Raw genomic sequence first — 22,946 nt, forward strand, 5'->3', positions numbered from 1 at the left:
TCCCTGCTCTGGGATCTTGGCTGGAGGGTCAGTGCTTGTCAGAGCACCACCAAGCCACCAGTGTGCAGGTGCTCCTGGGCTGGTGGGACTCCGTGAACGAGGCCAGCTAACTCTCCAGCCAGCCCCAGGAAGGCCAGCGGTGATATGGGACAGTCCTGACTGCAGATGGCATACCAGCAACCCCACAGCTAAGTCCCCTGCAGAAAGTAGTCTGAACTCTGAAATTTCAAAGAACAAAGGACCACAATTTATGCTTTAAATATCTTTTGGCAGTAATCTTATTTACATTGATACAGAATCATTTTACATTCTTAGATCAGACAATAATAGATACTTTATTTTAGTAAATTATGAAGGAAAACAAAAAGGAAACTATTCATAAGTTTTCTCCATTAGCCTGTCTTACCACAGTAGGAGGATCTGGAAACACATGGAGCCCGCATATCCTACAAGCTGAGGCTGGGGAACAGTGTGTTTTGCTCTGGCTGGACGGTGAAACCTTCAATTGCTCAGACTGTGCTTTCCTTTTCTGAACAAACATTTCTACAGAAGATGACTCTCAGCATTGAATAATTTACACATACTTCTGAAAACAGATGTCAACAGTGTGAGTGGTGAGATCCAAGCCCCGGCAGCCAGAGGGTCCAGGGCTCTGGGGTAACGGGCCATTAGCTTGCTGGGCCTAGGCTGCAGCTGTGACCACCTTTGGTCCAGCAGAAGGGCAGGAGCCCCACTCGACACCTGGCTTAGAACAACAAAACTCAACAGCTGGGGACGAAAGGCCACCCCACATGGGATGGAAGGAAGGACTTTCCGTCCTAATAAAGATCACAGCCCCCATGGTCAGGAATGGCATGTCCAGGGATGCCCTTGGTATATGCCTCCCCAGGCCCCAAAGTGCCCACATTCCAGCTGCTTGGGATCTTTGGGAATTAAAACTCACTCCAGGAAGAGAACAGGACGTCCCTGCTGAAGAGTGGATGATGTACGTGGTGGGGCATGCAGGCCCCAGGTTCCTCAGAAAGACAACCTGGTAGAAAAAACTCATTCCAGAACCTCCCGGAGGTTTGCTGAGAGGGAAATTAATCACTTCATGACTCGGTGCAGCTTAAGGCTTCATTTTTAAGCTGTAAGCATGGCCTTTAATTCTTTAACTAATATCTCCACATTTGATTCCAAATTAGAGTTTTAGCTCTGCAAGAAGTGTCCAGTTGTTTTATTCTGCCTGAGCCAGAAGAGGCCACGTCACCTACCCATGGACAGGGAAGTTCTACCATCCCTTATGTGTGCCACACCTTACTGCTCACAGGTTGTCCCCTGTGACCGTTCCATGGAGACGTGTGTTGTCACATGATTTTGCTGCTGCCAAGGCGGCCCAGGGCCTCTGCAGGCAGGGGCTCAGTGTTGTTGTTCTGGAATCCTTCCGGTGCCCTGGCCATGAGGAGGGGCAGCCGCTCCCGGCCTAGTTTCCAGTGGACCGTTTTCCTAAGCCAAGACACAAATGGTTACGTTTCACCAGCATCCCAGGAGGATGACACCCTGTGGGTGGGCTTCTGTCATCCTTGGGAGGGAGCTGCACCAGGAGTTCCAGCCACCAGGGACCAGAACAAGTAAAAAGTGAGTCCTGAGACATCACAGTGAGCAAGCATGACTCCTGGCAGCCCCCTGAGGTTTACGTGGCCCTGAGCCTCCCAGGCAGGATGGGCGCTGAGTCAGGAGGCTGGGGAGATCTGAGTTCTAGGCCTGGCTCTGCTGTGACTCGCCCCCTGTGACCGTGGGTAGCCTGGTTCCCACTATTGTGGGACACAGGCCCCCAGAAGCTGGTGGAAGGAGGGCTGTGAGGCAGCCCCCAGTACAACCTCTCCAGGAAGTGGACATGGCAGAGGACGACTGGGGTGGTCTGGTTCAGCCTGGCGCTGCTGGCTGAGGCTGCCTCCTAGCCCTGATGCCGGCATCTGCACAGACTGGGAGGCCTGCTTCTGATGAGTGCCAGATATACCACAGATACACTAAATCAGCACCTCTTCCAAGGCTGGGAGTGGGGGCAGGGTATGACACTGGTTAAAGCGAGGGAAAACAGGGATTAGTTCACATGGAAACAAAGGGGAAGAAACCTCAGGGTTTTCCTACCTCGGCTGGGTATCAGTAGGTAAACATTTTCTTAAGTTTGGAAAGGAATCCCTCCTTGTCCTCCCCAGCCTCAGGCCTAGCCTTGCCTCCTGTGGAGCTATCCATGGTCCTGCCACCTGGGCACAAACAGCAGAAAGAACTGGGGTCAAGGGCGCCACTTCCAGGAGTCCCATCCCTGGCCCCGCCTACCCACACCTGACCACCCAGTGGCTAGGCACTCAAGAAGCCACCGACCATCATCTTGAGAGGGGAGGGGACCACTGCCCTGGCCAGGGCAGCCTCGCCTGTCAGATGACTAAAGCAAACCGGCCACCCGGTGCTTCAGTGTATCCCAACTGCTCCTCAGTCACTGGCCCACAACAGGGAAACAAGACACAGAGAGGGACAATGACCAGCTATCTTCATTGTAACAACTGTCACAACTGCCAAGTGCCATGCCTTCCAGGCCAAGACACACAGATTTCTCAGAAGCTCATTTAATCCTTTACAAGAAAATTCCACAGATTAAAAAAAATTAAAAACATAAAACATGAATACACAGAGAGATTAGGCAGTTTGCTCAAGGTCACAGAGCTGGTGGGTGGGAGAGAGAACGGAGTTCAAACCCAAGCAGTCGGGTCCAGGACCCAGCTCTTAAAAACCTTGCCAATGACCCTTGTAAGGTGAAGAACACATGCCACTACCAACTGACCAGTTTCCACGCTCCATACATGTGCATCTAATGTCTCCAGGACACTCAGGGAGGGGACTTGATGCCTCATGGAATCTCACAACATGTGCAGTTCTTTTGACCTGTAACAATGGCAGTGGGGAACCCTGTATGTCACTGGGCAAACTCCCTATCAAAAGCATCTAAGCCAGGGGCACCTGGGTGGCTCAGTGGGTTAAAGCCTCTGCCTTCAGCTCAGGTCACGGCCCCGGGATCTTGGGATCAAGCCCCGCATCGGGCTCTCTGCTCAGCGGGGAGCCTGCTTCTTCTCTCTCTCTGCCTACTTCATCTCTGTTGTCAAATAAATAAATAATTTTAAAAACCTTTAAAAAATAAATTCATTCATTTAAAAAAATAAAAATAAAAGCATCTAAGCCAGATGCTCCAGACAAGGGGAAGCTGCTCTGCTCTTTCTCCAGAGCCCAGGCAGAGGCTATAGAGATCAAGGCTACTGCATAAGCTTTTCCTGTTCAAGATCCGCCAGCCAGTAGGCAGGTAGGGTGTGAGTCTGCCAAGAGCTAGATGATGCACCGGACAGCATTTTAAACTGCAGGGCACGTCATTGATGTGCTAGGACGGATATGCTAAGTACACTGCGTGGCACAGGAAGAAATGGTCATGGTCCCCAAGGTATCAGTCAGGTTACCAGGCCCCAAGCAGGGGTGGGTAAAGTCATCCTAGGGTTCACCCCTCTGGGTAGTCCCATGCACCTGGCATGCTCCCAGAGTGCAGAAAGAGAGCAGTGGCCCCAAACAAGGATGTGCTAGCCAAGGTCTGAGCGATCACCAAAGCCAAGGTGGCCGGGACTCCCAGAGTTCCCCCGCGGAGGACCTGGGCACTGAACAATCACCACAGCAGAGGTGCCACTGCCACAGATGACAAGGCCACGTGTGCCTTCCCATAGTCCCTCATGTCCCCATTCTTATATAAAGGCAAAGACCCTCGTAACACAAAGCAACACACAACTCAGAAATTTCCCATCACTCCTGGGTCTCCTCAGACACATGAGAGCAAGACTATTGAATTTCGTAGTGTTCTTGTTATAAGGGCGATAAATCTTCGTGTGTGGGCACGTGTCACTATGAGTTACAGCTGGTAGAGCTTTTATTATGTGGCAAGTACCATGTTACACACTTTCCCTACTTGATCTCATTTGATCATATAAAGACCCCATGAAATAGGTGCTATTATCGCTCCCAAAAGAGGAAGTGATTTCCTAATCATTTTTTCCAATTTCCAGCCAATAACAGCAGACCAGGGCCATGCATCAGTGGACATCAGAACCCACACTGTTAGCTACCAGTCATGACAGCACACAGAAACACTCGGACTGCTGTCATCCTCTTCCCCCAACTCTGCTGTTGTCACCTGGAAGGCGAGGAGCAATTATGCCCCATGGCAACAGGCATTTGAGGCATGGTGGCCAAAGTCCCCAGAACAAGCATCTAGTTAACTGGTTAATGATTCACAATAAAAAATAAATAAAATAAAAATAAATAAATAAATAAATAAATAAATAAATAAAATAACAAAACACAGACACAAGCTCTGAAATTCTCACCCCCTACCACCAGGAATACCGTCTCATCTATTTTATTTTTTTAAGATTTTATTGATTTAACAGAGAACGTGCACGTGCACAAGTGAGTGCGCACAAGCAGGGGGAGCTACAGAGGGAGAGGGAGAAGCAGACGCCCCATGCAAAATAGGGAGCCCAACGTGGGACTTGATCCCAGGCTCCCAAGATCATGACTTGAGTCGAAAGCAGACGTTTAACAGACCTGCCACCCAGGTCCTTCGTCTCTGTTTTATTTTTTCATTTTTATTTATTTTTGAAGATTTTATTTGTTTGACAGAGACACAGCAAGAGAGAGAACACAAGCAGGGGGAGTGGGAGAGGGAGAAGCAGGCTTCCTGCCGAGCAGGGAGCCTGATGCGGGGCTCAGCCCAGGACCCCAAGACCACGACCTGAGCTGAAGGCAGATGCCTAATGACTGAGCCACCCAGACGCCCCTCTCATCTCTACTTTAAATTTGGATAAAAGGACTACAGTTTCCTTCAGGAACAAAGTTTACTGGCAGGGCATCAAAAGATGTAAGCACCAAATTTAAAACTCTGAACCAAATGTCAGGAATAAACTATGCACATAGATGACCAAGTCTATAAACACAGGGCTTCTCTAGCCTGGGGCAGGAGGACGGACGTGTCCTTACAGGATATCCTGGACATTCAGGTGCCTGCTGATCTCAGGACAGGACACAAACAAGGGCACTTGGCTCCGAAGCTTCTGTAAACACAGCCAGTACGTGACTCCTGACATTAGAAGAGGAAATGCCCAAGCTGGAAGCCCACTCCAGCCAAACGGGCATTACACAAGCACCTCTAGTTTATACCTTCAGAAGGGCTGCCCAGCAGTCTAACAGAGCCCCAAGCTGAAGCCGCAGGTCTCCTCTCTCCCCAGAGCGGCTTACATTCCCATCCCTCAGAACATCTCCCAGCCAATGGTTAGGAAAAGTGAATTCAAATAAACGCAGCCAACATTCACTAAGTGGCCTTGTGCCAGGCGCCGTGCAAGGTGCTAGGGGAGACAGAGAACATGCCAGCTTCCTACAGGCAGGGATTCCAGGTCAGGACTGCTTGATGGCTATTTATAAGGTGAGGCCAGGGGAAGAGAACACCTAATGCTCATCCCATGAATATGTGCCACGCTTTTGGGTCAAAATTTCTTCTCCACGTGCACAAAGTCCTAGTGTTATGAGGAAGGTCTGGCACATATCTGGGGTTCAACACTTGCCACCTTCTCCCATCATCTGCAGCTGGCTGAAGGCAGGGACCCTGTCACTGCACATCATTTCTTAACACACAACAAATGCTACACGAACGTTAAGTCTGAAGAAACAGAGGCCAACAGGACTCCATGACCTGATTTCTAAGGACTGGGTCACCCTACAGGTGGACATGCAGGTCTACAGTCACAGCCTGACTCCCTGAACCGTCTACACGCAAAGACTGAGCCCACAAGAAGACCTCTCATTCCATTAAAACGTCTTTCCTTCTTCATCTTCCTGCCTCCGGACTGTGTAAAGGTCAACACTGTCAACTATGTCATCAGAGAAGAGAAACAGCAGGTGGGATACGAGCTCTGAAATTGGTTTCTACACTTACAGTTAAACGTGTGTATGGGTGTTGTCACCAAGAATTAACAATGACCCAGAAACACAAACAATGAGCCATGCTATCTTTAACCCCGAAAGTCATCAGAGCGCCCCGATTCCCTGTGTCCTGTTGCTTAGCCCTGAGTCCTGAGAGTCCCTAAGCACACCACATCTTTCTGGACTTTCTGGTTCACAGACTGGGAAAGAAGTTAGGCTCAGCCATTAAGGATTTCACCAGCTACATCAGGGACCAAAAATAAGCAAGAGAGAGTAAATCCCCCTAAAACTTTAGGTCAGTTTTCTATGTAATTGTATCTATCCCAAATGCCTTCTGGGTGCCCCTTCCCTAACAAAAGCAAAGACACCTTGGAATCAGCTTTTATCTGTGATGACTCTCGGCAGTCTCCAAGGACACCCTGACTCCTGTGTACTTGCAGGCCATTAAACAAGTGATCTGAGGGATGCCTAGGCGGCTCAATCAGTTGAGCATCTGCCTCTGGCTCGGGTCATGACCCCGGCACCCTGGGATCAAGTCCCATATTGTACTCCCTGATCAGGAGGGAGCCTGTTTCTCCTTCTCCCTCTGCCTGCTGCTCCCTCTGCTTGTGCTCTGTCAGATAAATAAATTAAATCTTAAAAACAAAAAAAAAGGTGATCTGAGTACACCTTATCTCATGAAACAATGATATCGGAACACAACAGCTTCTAGCACAGCTCAGTTACCTTTTGTTAAAGCTTGAAATAAAAGATTCAGACTCTACTTAAATAAATGTGACCCACTGCTAGTGAAGTTGTCAGGAAATGGGAATTGTATGTAGTGTCATATTTTCACACGAAGACTACACAAGTAATACTCTTCACAGTATAGTGAAGTTGAACCACATCTGGGCAGCAGACTGACAACGTGCTCTTTGAAGTTAATTCCAAGACTTTTAAATCCTATTTAAAAAGTTATGTCGGGACGCCTGGGTGGCTCAGTTGGTTGGACGGCTGCCTTCGGCTCAGGTCATGGTCTCGGAGTCCCGGGATCGAGTCCCGCATCAGGCTCCCAGCTCCATGGGGAGCCTGCTTCTCCCTCTGACCTTCTCCTCGCTCATGCTCTCTCACTGTCTCTCTCTCAAATAAATAAATAAAATATTAAAAAAAAAAAAAAGTTATGTCAACAAAATCTTAAAAAAAAAATAAAATCTTAAAAGAAAAGGGAGGGGGCGCCTGGGTGGCTCAGTGGGTTAAAGCCTCTGCCTTCGGCTCGGGTCGTGATCCCGGGGTCCTGGGATCAAGCCCCACATCCAGCTCTCTGCTCAGCAGGGAGCCTGCTTCTTCCACTCCCTCTCTCTGCCCACTTGTGATATGTATGTCAAATAAATAAATAAAATAATTTAAAAATAAATAAATAAAAAGTTATGTCTGGGGGCGCCTGGGTGGCTTAGTCAGTAAGCATCTGCCTTCAGCTCAGGTCATGATCTCAGGGTCCCAGGGTCAAGCCCTGCATTAGGCTCTCTGCTCAGCGGGGAACCTGCTTCTCCCTCTGCCTCTGCTGCTCCCCCTGCTTGTGTTCCCTCTCTCTCACACACACTTTCCCTCTCTTTCTCAGTCCCAGATGAATAAAATCTTTTTTAAAAAATTAAAAAAAATAAAAATAGGGGTGCTTGGGTGGCTCAGTGGGTTAAGCTTCTGCCTTGGGCTCAGGTCATGATCTCAGGGTCATGCCCCACATCTCTGCTCAGCAGGGAGCCTGCCCCCCCCACCCCGCCTGCCTCTCCGCCTACTTGTGATCTCTCTCTCTGTCAAATAGATAAATAAAGGCCACCTGGGTGGCTCAGTGGGTTAAGCCTCTGCCTTCGGCTCAGGTCATGATCTCAGGGTCCTGGGATCGAGTCCTGCATCGGGCTCTCTGCTCAGCAGGGAGCCTGCTTCCCTTCCTCTCTCTCTGCCTGCCTCTCTGCCTACTTGTGATCTCTGTCAAATAAATAAATAAAATCTTAAAAAAAAGAAAAAAACAAATAGATAAATAAAATCTTTAAAAAAAAATAAGTAAATAAATAAAATTAAAAAAAATTTTTTTAGGGGCGCCTGGGTGGCTCAGTGGGTTAAAGCCTCTGCCTTCGGCTCAGGTCATGATCCCAGAGTCCTGGGATCAAGTCCCGCATCGGGCTCTCTGCTCAGCAGGGAGCCTGCTTCCCCCTCTCTCTCTGCCTGCCTCTCTGCCTACTTGTGATCTCTGTCTGTCAGATAAATAAAATCTTTAAAAAAAAAAAAAAATTTTTTTTAAAATCATGTCTGGGAGCCAAACTTCCCACTGGAATACAACTCTGAAATGACAATGAAAGTGAGTAGGAAAGGAAAAATAATTTGGCACACCTATTTCACTTTATAAACAACTGTCAGAAAGTTATTGAATGCATATATTAAAGTTAAATTATGCTCAGTAAAATTATGTCAATAAAAATTTAAAAGGAGGAACTAGCAAAGTGTCTGGCGCACGAGGTTCCCAATAAAGCCTGGCTGGACAAGGGGAAAGGGAACTCGCTATCCAGACAAGGAACAACTATGAAAATCATGAGGCTCAGAAGGACTCTCGTAAGCTGACTGTATGACCAACTCTCAATTTAAACCACCAGAAAGAACTTTTTATAAAAACACCGACACCATGTGGGCTCACTCAGGCAGATGTCAAGTTCCCCGTAGGTGGGGAGAGGAGGAAAGCTAGGGTGTTTGCAGAGCAAGACTCCCATGCTAAGTAACAGGGACGGATGAGGAGCACAACCAGAACTACACAGAAGAGCTACTCTCCCTTCTCTTTACTTCAAGGGATGTAACAAGAATATAAAAGTCCAGGCACCAAACCATTCCATCTGGTCAGGCTACAGACAGGATCTGTGGTGGCTCCTTCTGCGCAGAGGACTAGGTCCCCTGGACTCCACGCACAGCTCAACAAAGTCCATGCAGAGCCCTTGCCTCTGGGACCGCCACCCCTGGCTCCCAGGCCAAGTCCTCCAGCTCACTGGGAACTCCCATCACCTGCTCCCGGGGCCCATTCAGGCTCTGAGGACATGGGCAGGGGCGTCCAGGACCCAGACAAAAACACAACGAGGCAGCGAGGAGGAAGCGCAGGTGGCTGAAGCCAGAGCACCCACATGGCCTGTCCCCATGTTCTGCACAGAGAGCAGAACACCGGAGCTCCGGGTACGTGAGGCATCTGCTCATGGCCACAGGAGTTCAGAGTCAGACCTGCTGTGCTCACGCAGACCTGCAGCCACGTGACTGGCTTTTTTACTGAGGTCTCAGCGAGCGGTTCGGGGTTCATCTTCTCCTTCAGCTGCTACAAGGAGTGTCATGTAGGGTTATGCCCAAGTCACAGGGCAAGTGGCAGAACCACGGATAGAACTCAGAAGAGCAGCTCTCGGAGACACACAGCTGCTCTCCGGCAGGAGGTATGCTGAGCTCCTGACCTCAGCGCACACAGGCCAAGTTAGGGCGGGGCCTTATTGGGAGCGAGGCTGGCACTCAGCTCTTCCTAGCTCACAGCTCCCCTCACTCTACCGTGCTTCCGCAAGCAAAAACCCCAACATGCTTCTGATCATGTGTCCTCCAACGACTGAGAGGACTTCCACACGTCGCCATGCCGCCTTACCTGTGCTGGTGTTGGTGACACCATTCACTGTCCCCTCCACGTCGGTCTCATCCTCAGCGTAGCTCAGGATCAGGCTCTGCTGCCGGCTTGTTAGTCTCCTGTGGAACAAACACAGTGGAGTGTTTCCTCGAGGCAGCCATTTAAATGATGGTCTTGGCCAGTTTCCATGTCAGCATGTGGGAAATGTGGGGCCCCCAATCTAGGCAGGGGCACACACCTTGAACCTGAGAGCCACACCCTCGAAGATTCAATCAAGAAAATGGAAAATACCACGCTCACCATGGCGAGCGCCCCATCAGCTATCGAACTACCAAATGGCTGTGGTACACTCTGAAAACTAACACAACGTTAAGGAAGAAAATCTCTTAAAATACCCTAAGCCGTTTTTAAACAGCGGACAATACCAAATAGTTTACTTAAAAGGGGCGGGGTGGGGAGGAGGGTCTTACAATCTTCTCACATAGGAAGTTAACTAACTAAAAGGTGTGCCGGAGAGCCGAGAGCCGGTCTTCCCCAGTGGGGTGGGACGCCACAGCACTGTGCCCGGCTCTCCTCCCAGAGGACACAGATGTCAGCACCATGATCCAGTTACAGATCTGCCTCTCCAGCAGACCCCCGTACCCTGAGAGCAGTAATAATAAAATCAATAGCAGCTACAGCCACGTCTGCCCGATGTGTTACTCAATTTTCCAGCAGCTAAGGAGGTCAACTTTTTTTTTTATTATGCCCACTTTGCTAGGGGGACCTAGGGCCAGACACACCTGACTAGAGGGAGGAAGAAGCCCCAGCCTGAAGCCTCAGTGCTCACAGCAGCAGACAGCAGGCCCAGGCCGGGGCTCAGCACAGGGCCTGGCTGGGAAAAAGCCCTCAACCCGCCCCTGCTGGGTGGGAAAGGTGGGGAGATCGGGAGGACCTCACCATGGCTACGTGGGCACGCACTTGGGAACTCTTATCTTGATGTGAATGTAGTGATCTCCGTAGCCGTAGCTGTTAATCCGGGGGATGCCCTTCCCACTCATCCGAATCTTCTGGTCTGTCTGAATCCCAGGAGGGATCTACAAAGAAAGGAAAGCCGTGGTTTGCCTTGGTCTCCAGTTGCTCGAATGGGAAATCTTTCACGACACAAAGACTTACTCCTAGGAAAGAACTGCCATTCAGGTTCCTAGACAACCACATGGAAACTGGCTACTGGGGTCTGTCCAGAGCACAGCTTGTGATGGGGGCTTGCCGGCAGGCGAGGCCACAAGGAGGAGTGAGGGAACACAGAGAGCAAGAGCGAGGAGGAGGCAAAGCCAACAGAGGGGCACAGTGCTGAGGCTGGTGCCTGATGCCCACAGAGGAGCGGATGCAAGCCAGGAACTGCCTTCCATGGCCATTCCACAGTCAAGGCCCACGGTCTATGATTCGAACCCAAGCAATGGCCTGACCCTCCTGCTGCCTCCCCCAGACCTCATCTCTGAGTCCTCAACATGCTGCTTGCTCACAGGTGCTGCCAATTCTCAGCCATTTCAGAAAACAAGAGACCAGGGAAGTACAAGACTGGCAAAGACATCCCCACCCTCTTACCGTCACAGTAATCGTCTCGTACAGGCCCTGCGCTCTGGCTGTCCCTCCAAGAAGAGCCTGAGCTATGGAAATAAAGAGGTCGGAGTGGATGTCTGCACCGTCCCTCCGGAACACAGGGCTTTTCTGCACCTAGGGCCAAACACGGGAGATGCGGTCATACTTGGAGAACTCCCCCACGGAGACGGGACAACAGCCCCACATCCCAGCAGCCTGGACACAGGCCCTGACGTGCGCTCCGGTGACACTTCTTCTCTGTGAGGAGCAGAGGACCGAGGACAAAATGTACTTCCGCCGGAGCACAGTGCGACCCCAGGCTCCAGGAGTTACATCAGATTTGTTTCTGTGCTGCAATGCCAACATGTCAGTCTCAGATGAAGTCGTGCAGTCGACCAATAAAAAAGTAAAACTGGCTTTTTGAACATTAACAAAAAATATCTTACTCTCCTAGAAAGTTTAAAGAAAGAAAGACTAGTACACCTACAAAAGCCAAGCAGTTTATCTTTCAAACAGTCATTTGGTACAAACTATCCTCAAGACAGACAAGGCAGCACTGGAATGACTCTGACTTTATAAGCACTTTTGGGCGTCAAAGATGCTCCCTGCCTTGCAGCCAGGTCTCCTCTCTGTGCTCGTCTCTTACCACAGTGGAGCAGGGTCTGGAACTCCGATGAAGCCCGTCGTAGAGCTTGGCTTCCAGGAGGCCACCTTTGTGGGTCTCCTGGTCTAGCAGTTCACCCTTTATGGTTTTTTCCTCTTTGCTTTAAATTATGAAATATTTCACACACATATGAACAGATGAAACTAAATAACATCACACACATGGTGCCCACAACCCAGCAGCACTAACAAGCCCCCGGCCCTTTCCCCCTCCGGAGTGACCACCACGATGAAGGCAGCAGCGACCGTTCCTACATACGTACACATGTCCCCAAATAACACACAGCACCATCTCACGTGTAAACTGTTTACCGTCTCCCTCCCTGCCTCTGCTGGGAATCCGCTTTCTTTCCCTCACTGGTAACTGAGAAGTCTCAAGATGTGTCGTGCTGACACCTGAGGCTCTGGTTTCTTCCTCTGGCTGCTCGGAGGCACGCCAGCCCCCAGGGGGGTGCACTCGGCCACTCTCCTCTCTAGGGGCAGCAGGCTGTTGTCAGAGTCTTGCTGGGAGGAGGAAGGAGTCTTGCACGCAGTCTGCGTGGCCGTCCTCAGACGTGCACCTGGCGGGGCTGCGGAGACAGGGCGCTATCCCCCTCACCATCCCCTCGTTCCAGAAACATGGGTCTGCCCCTGCACCTGGTATGTAGAGCTGTGCCTCTGGCACTTACTATCCCCACACACAATTCAACACATAAATAAAAACACAAGAAGACGTGTTCTGTATTTTCATGTGTCCTATGTCTCCAACCGAATCTTGAGGTAACTTTGTTCTGTCCAAACCTAACACAAAGGTTTGACATGATGCATGTTTAACCACGCCACTGAGATGGCCACTGCTGCCCTCAGAAATGGAGATGGCCAGACACGCTTCCATGAAGCACCAGCCTCTCCCCAGCCGGGCCAGGCCACACCCACGCCCAGCGGGAGAGGGCCAGGGAGAAGCTGTGCGGGCAGAGCACCTACCCTGAATGTGACGAAAATTTCCCGTTTTCCTACAGGCATCCGCACGGTCTGGCCATCCTCGACTCCTGAAAGAAGAACAGAAGCTCAAAAGGCAAGAGTTATCTTGGGACCTCCCAAGGAATTTTCTGCCCTAGATCCATTTACAAACCCCTGACTTATACTCTGGTTTCTCTTCAGATCGCATAAATCTTTCGCCTTTTACAAACCCTGACTTCCTCACCCATGCCTGTTAGTGAGGAGCTACACAATTACCCACAGCACATCCAACGACTGTAACTTCTTACAGGTGCAAATATAGCAAGTGATGAGCAAACAAGAGCACCGTCTACTCATTTACCCACGTCACGGACCCTGGCTCCTACCCATCTGTGTAGAAGCCCAGTGAATGCAGAGTCTAATAGGGGGCACAGCTATCAACCAAACTAACACTAACAAACGCATCATTACAAAGAGGTCACGTTCTTAGAGGAAAAGACAAAGGACATCTAAGGAACAGGGAGAGCTCCAGAAGGCTGCCCCCGGGAAAGCAACACTCAGGCTAGGAGTTCCGGGAGGAGAGTCAGCCTGCTGAAAAGGGGGAAAGTGAGCTTCGGACACAGGGAGTGGTACGCCAAGGCTCTGTCCTGGAAGGCATCACAGCCTGTTCACGGAGCTACGTGAAAGGGGCACCTTGGCGGCTCAGTTGTTAAGCATCTGCCTTCAGCTTGGGTCATGATCCCAGGGTCCTGGGATCGAGCCCTGCATTGGGCTCCCTGCTCAATGGAGAACCTGCTTCTCCCTCTCCCACTCCCCCTGCTTGTGTTCTCTCTCTCGCTGTCTCTCTGTCAAATAAATAAATAAAACTAAAAAACAAAACGAAACAAAAAAACCGTCCCTTTGGAAAAAAAAAAAAAAAAAGAACAAAAAAGGAGCTACGTGAAAATCAGAAGGCCACAGGGCAGGCAGCCAGGGAAGACTAAGGCAGACGCCGGCAGGGGCTGAGACTGGAGACATTCCCCACCCCAAAAGTCACAGCGCGCTCTGTAGGGCGAGTGATATGATCACCCCACCACGCAGAAAACCTGCCCCAGGAGAAAGAGACAGGTGGGGAGAGCAGTCACAGGCTGCCGCTGGAGGCCAGAGGGAGGAGTGGCGGTGCAGACTGGGCTGGCAGAGGGGACAAGGCTGGCCTCGTCGACTGAAGAGGAGCCCCACACAGGAGCAGAGCAGGCGTGTCTGGTCCCTTCTGCCCAACATGGCATGCAAGTGTAGTCTGTAAGCCTGACCAATGCAAAGACAAAAACTCAAGGAGATTCTAGTCCCCCCTCCAGTCTGGGGCCCTAGGCCCTTAACCACAGCTTCAAGAGCCCATCACAAGGAAACAAAGGCCTCAGCTCTCCCAGCCCCCAGTGCGTAGGAGACCCCAGGACCAACCAGCAGGCACGGGGATCACCACTTTCTTCTTCTGCTTGGCTTGTCCTGCTCCTCTGCACACCACACAAGGAGTTGTGATGATGGAGCCTCGGCCCCCACATCTCCGACACGTGGAGCGCATCACAAAAGGGCCTGTATTTATGGTTTCCTGATAAAGAGAAGAAAAACGGAACCCTTAAGCACACAGGTTAATTCTAACAGCCAAGCCTCTGGGGATACAATGTACACCAGAGAAAGGTCTCACTGAAGACTCGTGTTCTGTGTGAACACACTAAAACATGCCATCCACGAGTATAGGGGCAGGGGCTCACACTACCTAGTCTGATCTTCTGGAACATGCTGACTTCTTAACACCAAATCACCAAGCTGATTATTTAGGCCTGGAAAATGAGACAGTGCCTCTCTGCAGAGGTTCCTGAAACCCCAGGGAGCTGAGCAAACACATCTTAAAAAGAGCACGGCCCCTGGGCGCCCGAGTGGCTCAGTGGGTTAACCGTCTGCCTTCGGCTCAGGTCATGATCCCAGGGTCTCTGCTCCCCCAGGAGTCTGCTTCTCCCTCCCACTGCTCTCTCTCTCCCTCTTAAATAAATAAAAATCTTAAAAAAAAAACCCAAACTTATATTTCAAAGCACAGAAGAAACCCTCTACACATATATCCTTCTGTTCTGATGCTTTTTTTGTTGTTGTTGTTCTGATGCTTCTAATCTATAAGAAAGATCCCCAAAGGTGGAATTGCTAGGACAAATAATTATTATATTTAAATTTTTTAAATTTAAAATCTATTATATTTAAAAGTTTATGTGTTAGAGACTCTGGACTCCAGGAAACAAAGTAAGGGGTACAGAAGGGAGGGGGGTGGGGGAGGTGGGGGAGACGGGGTAGCCCGGGGATGGGTATTAAGGAGGGCACGTGATGTGATGAGCATTGGCTGTTACACACAACTAACAAACTGCTGAACACCGCATCAAAAACTAGTGACGTACTGCATGTTGGTTAACTGAACATGATAAAAAAAAAACTGTGTTACATTTACTTGCACACAGTACCAAATTCTAAAGTAAGAAACGGAGGAGCAGTGAACAGTTAAGTGTCCCCCCCACCCCTGTCCCCTAGGTGTTTCAGGCGCCTTCTCAGAGGCTCAGCCATGGTGACATGCTTCTGCAGCCTGCTTTATCCAGACACATGTATTTCCAGCCATCTGTGTGAGCACCACGGGCCTGCAGTTCCCCCAAGGCAGTACTATGCACACCGCACTGTAGGTGTAGGGTTTGCTTCCGTTTTTACAATTCAATGATCTCAGAAGGCACTTCACAGCAGCACACAGTATCCCATGACCGGGATGCACCATGGTATCTCAGGCCACTCGCTTCTGGTGGGTCACTGAGCCTTCAGTACTATACACAAGGCTGCAGGGGACACCCTGTACACACGCTGCACCCCGAGTGTGGGGTGTAAGCCAGCTCCCCACAAGGTGCATGCACGAGGGTCTGACGGCTCCTGCAGCGAACACTCCCACAAGCCAGAGAGCTGTCAGGGTGCGCTCAGGTCCCACAGGCCTGCTGGCACGGACTGGGCCCATCTTTGAAACGCCTGCCCTCTGGGGGATGAGCCAAGAGCATCTTCCGGTTTCCACCTGCAGGTCCTCGACTGCCGCTGAGACATGGTCACCGGCCACCCACCCGCCATCTCCTCTACAGTTCACCTTACCCAGTTTTCCTGATGATCTGCTGGTCTTTCCCCTGTTATTGTGAAGGAGCTCTTTACATATTGGGAACCCTAGTCCCTTAGCACACGTGTCACAAATATTTTTTCCTAGTCTCAAGCATCATGTTTTTAGAGAAATACACTTTGGCTTTATTACCTTATCTCTATCTCCTCAGAAAAAATTTTTTTTAAAAAAATAAGTGACAGCAGTTCAGAGCATTGGAGAAAGGACCTTCGAAGTGAGAGGCCATTGGGAACAATCAATGGAAACTATCTGTAACAAGTGGCAGCAGCTCAGTGTAGCCCCAGGAATGTACATGCTCCCCAAGAGCGCCCTCTGGAGGACTGTCCACGTATCTGCACACCGAGCTATAAGCCCAGCCCTTTTCTCAACAGGAGGATTTGCAGATAAAACTTTGGGTACACCGTCATTGGTCTCTTAACTGGCCATCAAAAATAATGTTCAGAAATACTCAAAGACATGGAAAAATACTTGCAGCACATGAGAAGTGAGGAAAAACTGCACGTATGAGCCTCAACCGTTGAAATTACATACATACAAGAAAAACCATTCAAAACAATATGACAAACTAGAAAATACACGATTCAGATCAGTGACGAATGACTAATTAACTCCATTTATGAAGAGTTTCTACAAATGCCTCAGAATAAGACCAATTACCCCACAGTGAGAAGGCAAAAAGGCTGAAGGGCCATAAAGGAAAACTGACCCTCAAATCCTCAAGATGTTCAACCTCACACATGACAGATGCAAGCTGAGCATGAGAAATGGCATTAGGTGACAGTACTCAGTGTACGTAGCAGCACAAGACCAGTAGGGGCCTGGCGAGGTAAGAGACGGCACATCTGTGAAGGAGCCGCTGTGGCCACGCAGCCTGGGACAGCTATGTACACAGAGTGTTTGCCAAATATACCAAGAAGTAGAAACAGAATAAACACTGAGATACAAACAAAGCTAACTGTATTACAGTTCGTTTAAGAAACCAGGCACATGCATGCACACATCCAGGAGGACAGGGGATGCTTCTGGGGAGTGGAAACACAATGGTTGATAGCAGAGAATGGGAGAGACACTTATTTTGCACTATTTACCAATTGCACCCACTAACTTTTTTTTTTTAAAGATTTTATTTATTTATTTGACAGACAGAGATCACAAGTAGGCAGAGAAGTAGGCAGAGAGAAAGGAGGAAGCAAGCTCCCTGCTGAGCAGAGAGCCCAATGCAGGGCTCGATCTCAGGACCCCAAGATCATGACCCAAGCCAAAGACAGAGACTTTAACCCACGGAGCCACCCAGGCGCCCCTGTACCCACTAACTTTTTAATAATCTGCATATATTACCCATTCACAAACATATAAAACAAAAATGAAGTTTCTTTTCTTTTAAGATTTATTTTAAATAAATTTTTTTTAAAGTTTTTTTTATTTGAGAGACAGCAAGAGCAAGTGAGAGAGCATGAGCGGTGGGGAGGGGCAGACGGAGAAGCAGGCTCTCCACTGAGCAGGGAGCCCGATGCAGGGCTCAATCCCAGGACGCTGGGATCATGACCTGAGCTGAAGGCAGACGCTTAACTGACTGAACCAACCAGGGGCCCCAAGATATATCTATGTTAGGGAGAGAGGGAGTGGGTGCACATGCATGTGCAAGTGGGGGAGGGGCAGAGGGAGAGAATCTCAAGCAGACTGCCCCCCCCATCCCTGAGCACGGAGCCCAATGTGGGGCTCAATCGCAGGGCCCTGAGCCTATGGTCTGCCCCAAAATCAACATTCAGATGCCCAACTAAGCCACCCAGGTGCCCCCAAAAATGATGCTCCTAATCAACAACTGCACAAACACAAACTTAAAATGTTAGAGTGATGAGATTATCAGGGACTTCTACTTCTAAGAACTTTTCTGCCCTCAAAGGCAACTTCTATGTCACACCAGCAGACACACACAATGACTGATTTTAAAGGAGGGTGGTAGACAACTTCTCAATCCCCTCCAACAGGAATCCAGCTTAATGGAGTACAAACATGATCGATGAAAACCTAAGTACAGTTAAATATACAGACATATAATCATGGCGAAGGAGGAGAAAAGAACTGACCCAAATAACTTTTGAGCACAGTATTTTAACCATACGCATTAAATCAAAAGATGAAAAGAACTCTAAATGGCAAATACCAATAACTAGGGCTATTTTGCACAGTGGTGTGAGTAGTAATTCTAAACTCCTTTCTCCGTTACAGGGTTGAGCAAATGAGTAAGTATATTGAGGATAATCAAAGCCAGATTTTTCTTTATCAGAAAAAAGCTTCAAGTACGGACAGGCAGAAAACTAGATGAACCCTGTGGTGTTGGGCTGGACATGGAATTACCAGGTTTGAATTCACTGGTTTGTCAGAGTGATGGTGGGTGGCGGGATAGGTGTGTACCTGTGTGTGTACAGTTCTACCTATAATGTGAATATAATATGGAAGGAGGTACAGATAGGAGTATAGCACATACGCACATGCACACACACACACACGTTTAGCCTGGCCTTGTCTGCGGGAGCGTGGAGAAGCAGTGAACCCCCAGACACATGTGCACACCTAGAGCACAAATCGGCTTCTAAATCCCAGGAGACACTAGAAGCAACCAGGACCCCCTGGAGAAATGACTGCTCAAGGGTGTGGCAGGAAAAGCACAAGGGGAGTCTAGAATATCTGTTATAGGAAGTACTCAAAGAATGAGGAGGGACCTGTCCCAGCTGGAAGGGATTCCACAGGCCAAGTCAAGAACAGTTTGAATATCAAAGGCAGGAATTAAACCGATTACAGCCCGGTGAATAAAATAAGAATACCTGAGTTTATACTACTATAAATGAATGATAAATACATAAATGGAGAATAGAAAGTTCTTTCTTTCAGGAGAATGACAACTAAGAAACACAGAGGGATGCTGGGATCAGAAAATCACCATCTTGCGACCGTTCCAGTAATAATGAATTGGCAAGAATGATCAATGGATGCCGCAACTACCAGGTCAAAGTCTGATCAGGAACGGACATTTACAGAGTGTTAGGGTGCCGCACCACGGCTTCCTCATTAACTTCAAAGGGAATATTAGTAACTTTACAGTGAAGAAACCTAGTGGACACTACCTTAACTAACTACCAGTGATCAAATGTCACATTACCACGAAGAGGACAAATGAACACCTATGACTCCTGACATGGCCCACCGGAAAGGGATGTGGTGTTTCATCAAAAACATGTAATCTAAAAAACAAACAAACAAACAAACAAACATGTAATCTGGGGGCGCCTGGGTGGCTCAGTGGGTTAAAGCCTCTGCCTTCGGATCAGGTCATGATCCCAGGGTCCTGGGATCTAGCCCTGCATCGGGCTCTCTGCTCAGCGGGAAGCCTGCTTCCTCCTCTCTCTCTGCCTACTTGTGATCTCTGTCAAATAAATAAATAAAATTTTTAAAAAAATAAAAGAAAAGAAAATACATACCACAGATGACAAAGCAAATGGGACAGAATGCTGACAACTGGTGATCCAGGTAAGGAATAATGGAGTGACTCTCTATACGGTTCTGTAAGTTTGTATTATAAAAAATAATTTATCAGGGCTTCTGGGTGGCTCAGCCATTAAGCATCTGCCTTTGGCTCGGTCATGATCCCGGGGTCCTGGAATGGAGCCCACATCAGGCCCCTTGCTCAGAGAGGGAGCCTGCTTCTCCCTCTCTCTCTGCCTGCTGCCCCTGCTAGATGCGCTCTCTCTCTCTCTCTCAAATAAATAAAATCTTTTTAAAAAAGATGATAAAATGATGATGCTTCAAACAAAATTTAAACCTCCCTCCCTACACCATGGTTTCAAATTACCAAAACATTCCCAAATGTATTTTCAGAGAAGACAGCCCACTGACCAAGCCAGAGCACTCAGGGGAAAAGAAGAAGGTTTCAGATCAAACAGTCCTACCAAGTCAGGGACTCTCAGATCACTAAGTACTGCCCGATAACTGTCCCTGGGATGGCGGGATGGCGAGGAAGAGAGTGAGTGGGACAGAGGTAGGAGGCCCCTAGGAAGGAGCAGGATGGGGCCAGGATGGGCTCTTACCATGCCGGAGCCCCCGCAGTAGTGGCAGCTCTGCATCTTGGTGCCAGGCTCATTCCCCTTGCCGTCACACCGCTCACAGGTGTCAGTGATATTCACGGTGAACTCCTTGTTGACCCCCTTGGCCGCCTGATTGAACGTCAACTCCATGATGTACTAAAGAAATCAGAGGACAACCTGACATCTTTCTTCTGATAATCACCAACATGACCCTCCACTTTAAAAATAAAGAAGGGCAACGGTCAGCAGTTTCTAGTTCCTTTAATTTTTCTTTTAAAGCAGCTTCACATTTACAGAACTTAGAAGGAGGTACAGAGGTCCCACACACACCCCCAGCCGGCCCCACACATGCATAGCCTCACCCATCATCAGGATCATTCATTTTTTAAAATGATCATATACATTTTTTAAAATCAAGAATGCACCTATACAGACAAATCTTAATCATCCGAGGCCCATAGTTAACATTAGGGTCCACCGTTGGTGGTGCATCTCCTATAGGTCTGAACAGACATCCGCTGCTATAAAACCAGAGTACTCACACTGAACGTGAAATTCCACTAAAAACCCTCTGTGTTGCCCTGCTCACCTCTTCACCCAGCTACTCTACCTTTTAACTATTCTACTCACCTATACTTGGCCTAGTAAGAATGGATGGGACTCAAGTGATTCTGCCCTACTCCTCAGGATTTTTAAAAGGGAATATTTGTTTTAAGTGAAAATGTACTTTTCAACAAACTGTTCACATGTAATATTTGGACACAGTCCTTACAGACAACTGGAAAGATCCAAAATCACAACCTAAGTCATAAAACATCCCCCCTCTCTTCAACTCTGATCATGTCTTATTAGGACATAAATACGCCATGGGTCTCCCTACGGGACTGAGTTCTACTAGAATAATGTAGCAGGCCTTTGAGAAAAAACACTTACACCCTAGTCATGGACCCTGAGATCCTCAGCCTTAGGCTGCCCGATTAAGCAGCTCTAAGAATGTCGTTAAAATGGATGCACACATATTACCTACAGGATTTTACTTAAACAGGAGAATGATTTCCTATGAAAACAGCAGCCTCCAGATCATTCTGTGGAAGGTGCTGTGCCATTTATTTATTTATTTAGAGAAAATGCAACTGATCAAATCTGTTTGCCTCACGCCGAGCAGCTAAAATGTGAGGGAGTGATTCTTCAAGACAAGGAGCTTACCTCCTGAGGCTGAGTGAAGACACTCTGGAAATCTCCAAAAGAAGATGACGAGAATTCACCAAAGATCTTCCTGAAGAGCTCCTCTGGGTCGACAGTGGGGCCTCCCTTCCAGTAGCTCTGTCCGGAGCTGCTGGCCCCAGGATCGAAGCCAGCCGAGCCGTATGCATCATACTGCTTCCTCTTCACTTCATCGCTCAGCACCTACCAGAAAGGCCCAGCAGTCAGGCCCTCCCAAGTCTCCCAAAGCCCAGAGCACAGAGAAGAGTGCATGCCAATTACAGATAAGGGGATTGCAGCAACATCAAATCTCTTGGTTTTGACAAATGTACTGTGGTCATGCAAAAGAATGTTTTTGTTCTTAGAAAACACACACTGGGAAACTGAAGAAGAGATGTTTGTGACTTGCTCCCCAACAGCTGATGTGATGCATGCACACGCGCGCACACACACACACATACACGAACAGCAGATACACAATACTTCACACAGCCTGAACCCCTCAGGCGCTCCAAGTCTGGGGAGAAGGTCCCTCTGGAATGGCTCAGCAGTAGTCCACAAGTCCGTGCTTCATCCCTCTGATTACATTTCAAATCCCTTAAGGGATGCCTTCTACTTTTACCATCCCCACCAGCCCCACGAGACAGTGATGCCCTAAGTAAGGGGGCCATCCAGTGTGTGGGATTAATTAATCATACCAGGAGCGCCTAGAGCGGGCTACAAAGCCAGGCGACCTGGGAGCTCTGTTAATACAGATGATTAGATCCTGTTTTCTACGAGATGTCAAGCGGGATCTAGCGGGAGGCCAGGGGATCTTCACAGAAGTAATCTGGTGTGGGGAATGCAGCCTTCACACGGGACCTCATGACACGTCAGGCCACCCTGTGCTGCACACTCAGAACCACACAAGCGGCTGAGTGATGGCAGCTGCACACACAGGAAGGTTGAGTTACCTCGTAGGCTTCTGCCAGCTGGGAGAACTTCTCCTTGGCTTTGGGATCATCCTTATTTGTGTCTGGGTGGTATTTCTTGGCCAGCTAAGGGAGGAAACGGTGAATTACTAAGGACACGAGATGATGACCAACACTGGAACCCAAGTGACAGTGCCAATCTCACCTCCTTTACAGCACTTGTTTAAGATTTTGTGACCCACAGCAATTCTGAAAACAAGGCTTAAGACTTTAAAATAAACCTGCCTCTTCAAATCTGAAGCATAAACACGTTTGTTGTTCAACCACAACAAATACCTATCAAAAATAACAACCGATCCTTTCTTTCTTTTTTTTTTTTTAAAGATTTTACTTATTTATTTGACAGAGAGAGATCACACATAGGCAGAGAGAGAGGAGGAAGCAGGCTCCCCACTGAGCAGAGAGCCCGATGCGGGACTCGATCCCAGGACCCTGAGATCACGACCCGAGCCGAAGGCAGCGGCTCAACCCACTGAGCCACCCAGGCACCCAACAACCGATCCTTTCAACTGGGGCACCTTTACGAAAGCAGCGGAGAAACGGTGTGTCTGACACACTGCCGTCTACAGAAGAGGAGCAGAAACTATGTACCAGCTGATCAGCTCTTCTAGCTGAACACTAATGAGCTGGAGACGCCGCCTGCAACAGGGAGGGTGTAAATAAACGGGAAGGAGGGAGACTTTCCACTGTATACTCCTCTGTGCTTTTCAAGAGCCTGAGCCACTCTAAAGCGA

At 48.9% G+C, this 22,946-nt stretch overlaps 1 protein-coding gene across 2 annotated transcripts in view; it reads right to left on the reverse strand.

The window, feature by feature from the left end:
• Window positions 1-247: 247 nt before the first annotated feature.
• DNAJA3 (DnaJ heat shock protein family (Hsp40) member A3) overlaps window positions 248-22,946 on the reverse strand; it is a 29,660-nt gene continuing 6,961 nt past the window's right edge. The window contains exons 3-12 of one of the 2 annotated variants that reach the window (XM_032327778.1): window positions 22,195-22,278; window positions 21,245-21,445; window positions 20,042-20,194; window positions 14,228-14,375; window positions 12,815-12,879; window positions 11,195-11,323; window positions 10,568-10,683; window positions 9,629-9,726; window positions 2,131-2,246; window positions 248-1,485 (exon numbers count right to left, since the gene is read on the reverse strand). In XM_032327778.1, coding sequence (XP_032183669.1) covers window positions 2,143-2,246; window positions 9,629-9,726; window positions 10,568-10,683; window positions 11,195-11,323; window positions 12,815-12,879; window positions 14,228-14,375; window positions 20,042-20,194; window positions 21,245-21,445; window positions 22,195-22,278 — 1,098 coding nt within the window. In that variant the 3' untranslated portion in view covers window positions 248-1,485; window positions 2,131-2,142. The remainder of the gene's footprint in view (window positions 1,486-2,130; window positions 2,247-9,628; window positions 9,727-10,567; window positions 10,684-11,194; window positions 11,324-12,814; window positions 12,880-14,227; window positions 14,376-20,041; window positions 20,195-21,244; window positions 21,446-22,194; window positions 22,279-22,946) is intronic. The other variant, XM_032327779.1, reaches the window with a different exon arrangement.

This window comes from Mustela erminea, chromosome 20, assembly GCF_009829155.1.
Source record: "Mustela erminea isolate mMusErm1 chromosome 20, mMusErm1.Pri, whole genome shotgun sequence".
Lineage (NCBI taxonomy): Eukaryota > Metazoa > Chordata > Mammalia > Carnivora > Mustelidae > Mustela > Mustela erminea.